The sequence below is a fragment of the Histoplasma capsulatum genome, genomic scaffold (assembly GCF_000149585.1).
Source record: "Histoplasma capsulatum NAm1 scaffold_15 genomic scaffold, whole genome shotgun sequence".
NCBI lineage: Eukaryota > Fungi > Ascomycota > Eurotiomycetes > Onygenales > Ajellomycetaceae > Histoplasma > Histoplasma mississippiense.
The window spans coordinates 100,981-110,805 of record NW_001813968.1 but is presented as its reverse complement, the minus strand read 5'-3'; the positions used below and the strand labels follow the sequence as shown (position 1 = coordinate 110,805).

The window sequence follows — 9,825 nt, the reverse complement described above, 5'->3', positions numbered from 1 at the left end:
ACCTAGGGGGTCTTTCCCAGGTTAGACTGTACGAGACTGCTTGATGCCTCTCCCTCTTCAGGGCACTTAGAGACCCAGGCTGGGTGGTGTCCCCTTACATTTTGCGCACCTCGGGTGGTTCCCCCAGCTTTTCGTGCTGGGCCATTCCTTGTCGTCATGTTCTTTTGCCACGCAGAACCCGCACCTTTTGGCCTGCCTGCAGAATCTGGCCGTATGCCCATACTCATGGCAGTTAAAGCACCGGGTGACCTGCGCTTCCCGGTGGAAGATTTCAACGTCACAAAATATGCTGTCTATTATCAATCCATTGTCTACTAGTAGGTTGGCTTGCTGAGGCGAGGTGACGCTGAGTACAAGAGACCCAACCTTTGCCTGCAAGCTGGCATTCCGTCGTAGAGACAGTCTCTCAATTTGTACCCCTCTTCGGAGTCCTTCATTCTGTGCGTAAATTGCCTTGATGGCTTGCTGTTCCTCCTTCCAGTTGGTGTTGCCCATTGGGACTCCCTTAACCATGACTGGGTACAGGGTGTGCTTTGCCTTCGCCTTTTGTCCCAAGACTTCCAGCCATGTGCTGCTCTTAGTCAAGGCCTCCCTGGTCTCCCTCGCGTCGGTTGTCAGGATGATGTCTCCACTGGGGAGACATCTTGCTGCAAGCACCTTTCCCTTTGTCACATCCACAATTCTGGCGTTGACGGCTGCCACAATCGCTGGGGGGGTGGCCTCCTCAGCTGGGAGGGCTTCGCAGTCCCGGCGTAGGACAGTAATCTCGCGGAGGGTTCGGTTAGGCACTGGTTTTTCTGGAATTCCCTGTCCTGCGACCTTGGCCCATGATGACAGTTTGGCTTCTTTCACTCCTTCGGGTTGGCGTTGTGCGCGTGTCGCCACGGTCGCGTCTTCCACCTTGGCCAGCATCACCTCCCCCAGTTTGACCTTCAACTCCCTCACCAACCTGGCTGCCTCCTCCACTACCTCCTTCCCTTTGCCGTTGATGGCAGGATCTTCGCTCCCATTGCAAAGAACATTGCTCAACTGTGTCAATATTGCTCCACATGTGGTGGGCTGCTGCCTCTTGTCAGAGTTTTCTTCTCGCGGGCGTCCGTCAGCGCGTCCCACGATTTCCTCCATCACAACCATGGCACCAGCACCACCTCAACTGGGGATTGCTGGGTGTCGTGAGATTCCCTGCGATCAGGGCTATCGTTCGCTATCGTTTTCAGTGTATTTATATAAAAGTAAAGACCTTTTTCCTTTTAAAATTTCAATCAACTGAATGATTTAAAAGCCGTCGAATGATTGTGTTTGAATATTGATTTATAAAATGATCTGATTTATCACAGTGTATGCAGACTTCACTAATAATTTAATCAGTAATGATTTTATTTGAATTATTGAGAATCTTTAAATGTTCTGCATTTATATGAGAAACTCAGTTTATCAATTCTGATTCAGAGATGGAAGATGCTGTAGAGTAGTTCAATATATATATATTTACTCATTGAAATCCTCTGCAATTGTGAAGTGTATTGGATTGAAACAGATTGTTGTTCAGTAAATAAAAATCAGTGCAGAATTCATTGTAGATTGAAAATTTCAGATATTCTACATTTTAATTATACAATTGATTATTCAAACTTTTAAACAATATAATGATTTTGACAATGTTATCTCAGTTCTACTCATCTACTTTTAGAAGTTTGTATTCAAATTTAAATAAATAAACTGCTAGTAAAATGTTCTTCTGATGAATTCAATTCAATCAATTTAATGTCTTGACTTGAAATATAGAATTGAGAAAGAGTGAGTTAAATTGTTGAATAACAAACTTTGATATACATTGATTGTTCAGATAACGATTCATTCAAAGTTGAAATTTTATTAATACATCATTGTTCAATCTGTTATGAATATACCACATTTGATTCAATAATAAGTTTATTACCTGGCCATTGATGTCTAATTTGATACTCACTTTCAATTTCCACATGATAAAGAGTGCAAGATTTTTTGTGTATTTGTTGAGAATTAAGGGTTTCTTCTTCAGAGGCATCTCATGAAGCATGAATGTAGAAGAAATGATAAATATAAATGTGCTCATTTCAATAAATCATCATTGCAACTCAGTTATCTATAGCATTTACTGCTGAAAAATGCTTCACAGATTTAAATTATCATTCATTATATTCAAATACAATGAATGATTGTAGATCTGTTGATAACTCATTTCAGTATTTAAAAATATATAATTTTAAAGATATACTTATAAACACTCAGATCTCTTGCAAATATTATTCACAGCATTGTAATATTAAACTTTATCAAAATTCTTTGTAAACACTATTCACAACATTACAGCTTTGTAGACATTTAGGCCTTTTTATAAATAAAGTTGATTGTCACAGATGTTTAAACATGATGATTTATATATTTAACAATAGACATTCAGATCTTCTAAGCCCCGGTGGTTGAATGAATAATGCAATCATCAAATAGCGCCTTGATGTGAGGATTCAAAGCACATGAGTTTGAAATTCACAAAAGAACAACATTACATTCAGAGTCAACTTCTCAGTTTCTAAAATAAAAAAATGTGAACTTGTTAAGTAACGTGACTCACCACCCAACGAACTCATCCACCCAACGAACTCCAAAAAGCGCTCTATAGAGCCGTTAATTTTCAACTGTAGCACAACAATGCAAGAAGATATTAATATTATTTATTAAAGATTAAAACTATATGTAGAATACATCATATAAATATATATGATTAATTCAGAGAACGATTGCTTGGCCTAATAATCCGCCCGGAACGTGAAACTCGTGGTTTTGAAACGGTTGAATCGGATCGCGGTGTAGAAGGTTTCAGAGAAGGAATATCATTTGATTCCACTGGGGGGGCCTGCGTGCGGCACTTATTACCGCTTTTAGAAGGTTGTATAGAGCTTCTACGGTGTTTTGAGCCCACTGTTGATCTTCTTGTAGGCCTCTTTGAGGCCTCCGCGAGTGCCTTCTTTGCCAACTGTGCTTCATGATGTTTAGCAGCACGTTCTTCCTTCTCTTTTTGCAGTTGAAGCTTCTGTTCATCTCGCCGTTGCTTCTCTATACAACGTTTAGCTGCAGCTGCAGCTTTGGCCTCCTCACGGCGTTGAGCAGCTTCTAAACGTTCCTTCTCACGTTGTTCCTTCCGCTCCATGAGCTCTGCCTGCTTTTGCTCATGAAGAATCGCTCATTGAAGCTTCATATCCTCCTTGCGTGCCTGATCATCGATTTTCGCAGTTTCATTAGCATCTGCTTGCTCCCTCGCGGCCTGCACCTTTGTGGGAGAAAAGAATTGAGCAAGTGAGGGATTTGATGGATTAAGCAACCCCATACACTTACCCCGTTTGCGTCGCCTTCTCTCATTATTTAGAGCAGTCTGAAGATTCTTATTCTCTATTAAGAGAACCTCTCTGTCCAGAGCAATATTCTCCCCAGCGCGGAGAATTTTTTTAATATCAACTGAAAGTCGGCGGTGACGTTGACTTGCCTGCTTTATCAGGCCTCGCAAAGCTCGTATAGATGTAGGTGTACGCTGCTGAAGCAGTTCCGGGGGTGTAAGTGGACGTGGTTGAATCTTTTTGAGAACGCGGGCAGGATCTATAGGATGTATGCCAGTGGCCATGAAGGCAGATTTGATATTTTCCGCAGTTGTAGAGATTTCCCATGCAGCACGAAATAATCGCCAAAAATCTCGCTTTGTAGTCTGAATAAAAGCCATAGCCCAGAACATGTATAGGAATCTAGTTGATCTGAATATGCCTTTGCAAAGTGGGCCCAAATATTCCAACATCTAGCGGCTGTAAACCGTGTGTAGAGTGGGGAGGAAGAATAGCAAGCAAAATTCGATTCTGATCCGCATAATCAATGAATGCCATATTTATATGAGATGAATGGCCATCTAATATAAGCAGGCGGTAATGATTTCTTGCTTTTTGCTTTGTATGAGGATCAAACACCTGTTTCAGCCAGGTTAACCCATATTCATCATTACTCCATCCATTTTCTGAAGCAGCGAAGTATGCCTGATTCTTTTTAGGATCAAAATCTTCAAGCCATGTATCTTGCATATCTCTTGATTCCCCATGGTAAATGAGTGGAGGTGGAATTGTAGTTCCATCTGCACAAATACCAGCAAGCAGAGAAATGAATTCTCTACTGCCATCCTGCACTGCTCCAATTGTATGCTTCCGTTTGAGAGCTTCTATTGAAACGATTCGCTTGAGGGTATGAAGGAGGCCAAGAAGAAAGTCTTTTTCATCAAAATTGTAGGTGTTCTGAGGTAGAATATTATACTGCTTGATTTTCTCCTGCAACTATTCATAGAAGTCAGCAAAAAGCTCATGGAATTGCACACGAAAAGAAGCAAAAAAACTGCAATTACAAGAGCAAAGAAGTGTTCAAAATAGTAGCTATTATCTGCCTGCTTTCTCTTTTGATCCAGAGCACGAAGATAGACGCTCTTGATCTTTGCTTTATGCCGCTCACAAAAGCAAGACACTCAGTTGATTTCTACTTGCATTTTGGTGATCTCAAATACAAAATTGCGCAGTATTTGAGGTGTCATAGGGAAGCCGCGATCGGATAACTGATTAATATGAAATAGGAGGTGTTGTTCTTCAGTATTTGTGAGATTCTGACAGTAGATTGATGTTGCCTCTGTTCTGGAGACCTGTTGACCTTTGAACCGCCGCATCAAGGTAACGCGATTGATTCCGAATTCCTTTGAAACCTCAGCATATTTAGGAATCAATTGTCGATTCAATTGAGCGATCGCTTGCTCTATAATTGCTTCGTTGGGTGGCATGGTGGGTGGTTGAAGTTGAAGAGTTGCAGGGATTCATGGAAAAAATAGGAGTTCGTTGGGTGGATGAGTTCGTTAGGTGGTGAGTCACGTTAGATATCTTTAGATGAATCTACTATCTGATTTAATTTATAGTTTCTGGGCTGGAAATCTGTATTGTGAGTATCAAAATTTATCTTCATTAATTTTTTCATGGTTTCTGTTATAATTTTAAATATCATTCAACATTAAGCATTCCTTTCTGTATAACAACACTTGTCTGTATTTAACATTACACAAAGACTCGTCATAAGCACTGCTTGCATATGAGTATAATAAAAGAATAATAATAATAATAATTAGATCTTCTAATATAACAATGCATTTAGATATAAGAATTAATGATGAGACACTCAGCTCTTAAACAAAGAAGAATTAATTTGTAATGTAAGAAATATACTTCAATTAACAATTAACACTATTCTAATACAGTTTATAAATTGATTAAGAAAAGAAAGAAGGAGAAAGAAGATCAGAAGAAAAGATTGTACAAAGAAATTTTTATAAAAAAAAAAAGTAAAACAAAAGAATATCAGACATCACACTGTAATGAAATGTGAAGTAAAAGAATATTGAAATTATGCAGAGCAATGATTAAAACTATATATGCATGAAGTAAAGATTACATGGAAGGATGGTTAAAAGCTATGCAAATGCAGACCAGAGTCATGAAACATTGATTGCACAAACTAATTACTAATGAGTGTTCATTCATCACAGTGATCTCAATATCAAAAAAAGTCATTCCTTCAAACTTTTGTAGCAACATTTGATTTTTGCAAATATTCAATTAACAACTTGTTTTCAGTTTCTGTATTGAATAATAAATTTAAATTGAATTGTTCTAATTTAAATTTCACTTTCAATCTCATTCTCAAATTTGAATACTTTGTATAAAGTAACAGCAGATGCTGTGAATTTTTATATAATTGACAATTTGAACATAAATCATCTAAATCATCTTTAAACTTTGTTAAATATGATTTAAAATATTCATGTTTAAGTTTTAACTGCATTATTATAGCAAAAAATTTCTTTTTACACTTTATTAAATAAATTTTTTACTTTGATTTTGTTTCTGTAATGAGCGTACTTCGATTAACGATCTAGCACTATCCTAAATACAGATTATGAATTGATTAAGAAAAGAAAGAGAAAAGAGATCAAAAGAAAAGATCATACAAATAGGGTTTTTATAAAGAGAAGATCAAAGTGAAACAATATCAGAAGTCATTTCACAATGAAGCATAAAATGAAAAAACATTAAATATTACACAGAAGAATTATTAGAACTATATAAATGCAAAGCATGAAGCAGAAGAGATTATATAAAAGAATCATTAAAAATTATATAAATATAAAATGTAATAATAGAAATGAATAAATGCAAAAAAATGAGTTGATTATATAAATTAATTATTAATAAATACTAATCTGTCATATTATCCCCCTTTACTGAGGTGAGTGATGATTCATAGATGTTGAGAGCAGCGGTGTTCTCCATGGCAGATGTGAGTTCCCAGGTTGAAGAATTGTATTCTACTTATTTGACAAGGTATTCACAGCAGCAGTGGTTGATTCTATCATTAAGAATTGCTTTAATCTCTCATTCAAGTTCATTATCTTTTTCCATGATGATGAATGGCTGTCAGTTGAAGATTCTCTGTGAGGGGAATGAATTCTCAGCCATGGATCGGAGCAGGTTTATATAAAAGATGTTGTGAATGCCAAGCAGGATGTTGAGTTGATAATCATGTGTGCTCAGAATCTTCATCACAGTGTATTTGATGTGATGATAATTTAATGTATATGAAAAGCAGTCTGTTCTAATATTCTTGAAATTTAATTAGATTTTATTTTTTACATAATATCAGATTACAGAACTTCTTCTGATATTTATTTAATTTTTATAATCTTGCTGAATACTGATCATAAAAGTCTCTGCTCATTTGCAGACTTTTTTAAACTTGTTTATAATGTTCTCTGTCGTTTATATAAGATTGCAGATATATATGATTTCTTGAAGATTCTCAGAGAAATTCAGAACTTCGAAATTGTATTCATGTAAAAGAAAGAATGAGTTTATATTTGTTGTGACAGAATCTCAGCTGTTAATTGCAATCCCCAAAATATAGCATCAGATAACTTCAATTGTTTTATGTGTAATTGTAAAATTTATAAAGAATGTTCTTTATTATTTGTATGTTTCTCTTTGTAACTTCATCAATCTCTGAGTGGTACACTGTTGACAATTTTCACTTGATTCTTAGCAGTTGATATATATAGATTCATAGTGCACTGATGAATTGACTGTCTCTATCTGATACAATGAATGAAGACAGATTGTGCATACAATAGAATAAGCTTTTGATAAAGCCATTCACAACTACTTCAACATTCATCTTATCACAGAACTGCAATATTACACTTTCATTAAGTTAGTTGACAATGATTAAAATGTTCATAGAATCTTCACTTTTGAGTAGAGAAACTGCGAAGTTGATTGTTATATCATATCAGATTCATTTAAAGACCGGCAGAGATTTCAACATTTTTTTTTATTGTTCACACCATGCTATTAATGAGTCACAATGATTACAATTATATATGAATCAGTGTATGTTCTTTGATATATCTGATGAGTAACATTTTTAAATAATAATGCTGTATATGATTTAACATTCTAAATGCTCAGTCATTAATGAATTATGAATTTTCTATATGATCTGTGTTTGTAGAGGTTCTAAATCAGAGACTCATTGCTTATTTCAAAAGCATAAACAGTTGTCATCATTAATTGAATATGCTAAGATATCTGTTCTTGAATATATATCTGTGAGGAATTGAGATGCTCTGCTTTGTACAGTTTTAACAATCTGTTGTCAGAATTCATCTACTTCTGCTGCTTGTCTTCATTGTTTTTTAACTAAGAGCTTTTGGACTTAAGACTGATTGATATATACACAGAGTTTGTCTGATTGTGTAGAACTTTTTATAATTGTAGAGTTGATTAATCAATGCTCTTAGTGTTTTCATCTGTTATTCAAATCATCAGATGGCATATTTAGTTTTCAGCAGAACAGAGCATTCACAAAAGTGTTTTTTACTTTGAATCAATAACAAATTGTGAGTGAAAAACAGCTAAGAAATAATGATCAAGGCATATACCACTTAGTGAGCTTATGAGTGATTGTGAAGTACTCTAGATTTTTATAATTGATAACAATCTCAAACCTTTCAACATTCATGAGATCAGACTTTCATTTTTCAAAGCATTGTATAATTATTAAAAGCACCTTGTTGTAGATCTTGTAATTGCATTCAGCAGATGATATTTTTTTTGAGATGAAAGTATAAAGTTGCAAAACATTTTCATTATTATATTGCATCAGTGCTTCATCTACTATATAATCTGAGATGTCTATTTCAAGAATCATATGCTTGTCTGAATTGAATGATTGTAGCATCAGAGTGTTTGTGTAAGGCGAAGCCGTACGAAGAAGCTCTTGGGCATGCTATTCTTATTCTTTATCATCGTAACTCTAAGATATGCTGTGCAAGCGGAAACAAGCAGGAGGTGAAGCCCTGTGCGTAGTCATGTGACTACGCGTATGATGGAGCGAAGGCGTGGCACTGGCGTGTGGCAGGGCGTAGCAGTTTGTGAACATACATTTCAGCCTTTTGAAAGCTGTGTCTGCTTCATCAGTTCATTGAAACACAGCATCTTTTCAAATCAGATTCATCAGTGATTGTATGATATCAAAGTAGTTCTTGATAAATTTTCAGTAGAAGTTGATGAACTCTAGAAAGCTTTTAATCTTTTTTACTGAAATTAATACCTTTCAATTGAGAATTGCTTCTATCTTCTTAAAATCCATGCATACATCTATTTCAGTTTCGATGATGAATTTTAAATCAATCATAAACTTAGTCTCAAAGTTGCATTTATCAATATTCATTTACAGTTTAGCTTTTTATAGATGATCAAGTACTTATCATACATGCTTGCAATGCTCAGCAAGCAATCTATCAGTAAAGATCAGAATATCATTCATGTATGCTGAAGTGATTTCATTGAGCAGATTTTATAAAGCTCACTTAATGTATTTTTCAAATATACTCAGAGCATTCATCAATTCAAAAAAAGTCATTGTCCATTTGTATAATCTGTAATGTGTATGAAAGGCAGTTAGTCATTTATCACGTTTCATTAATTTTTATCTTATAGAAGACTGCAGAGATGTTAAGTTTTATAAATCATTTTACTTTTTCTATTCATTTAAATATTTCATTAATGAATGAAGGAGGGTATCAATTCTTCTGTGTAATTTTGTTAAATTCTCAGTAGTCAATGCAGAATTGTAAGCCTTCTTCTGATTTTTTTGCAAATAATACAGATGTTGCAGTGAGTGAGTTGTTAATATAAATGAAGTCTTTATTCAATAATCTACTGAGTGTTTTTTATAGAATGAGAAGCTTATCACATAACATACTGCAGAAAAAACTTCAGAATAATTGCAGATTCTTATCATTTTTTTTAATGAGTTCAATTATATCATCTATACTGCATTCTTAGTGAGAGGGAAGCTTTTCAGCTTTCTTTTCATTAAACATATCTGTGAAGTCTTTGTATGATTTGAGTAGTTCTTTGCATGACTTTTTGAGATTCTTAAATTCTAATTTTTCTAATGCTTTCTTGATATCTGCTATATTGACGGCGAACATTTGAACATTCTTTTTCTTATATATATGATGAGTTAGTAGCTTGAATGCTTCTGCTGATATTCTTTTCATAAATGCGATCGCCTTCTGAGAAGATTAGACAACGGTTGCATGCATCTATGAGAGTTTCAAATTCTGTAAGTCATAATAGACTGAGCATTAAATTGTATTCAAGATCTTGCATTTTATAGGCATAAACATTTTTTTTCTCATATTCTTTTACATCA

The 9,825-nt window shown here is 35.1% G+C and overlaps 1 protein-coding gene across 1 annotated transcript; it reads right to left on the bottom strand.

The window, feature by feature from the left end:
* Window positions 1-2,942: 2,942 nt before the first annotated feature.
* HCAG_09011 (predicted protein) lies at window positions 2,943-4,840 on the bottom strand (the record flags this gene model as incomplete). The annotated part of the gene is made up of 5 exons (XM_001536010.1): window positions 2,943-3,016; window positions 3,043-3,153; window positions 3,376-3,571; window positions 3,993-4,349; window positions 4,550-4,840. 5 exons carry the CDS (start codon window positions 4,838-4,840, stop codon window positions 2,943-2,945), a joined length of 1,029 nt encoding a protein of 342 aa, XP_001536060.1.
* Window positions 4,841-9,825: the final 4,985 nt, after the last annotated feature.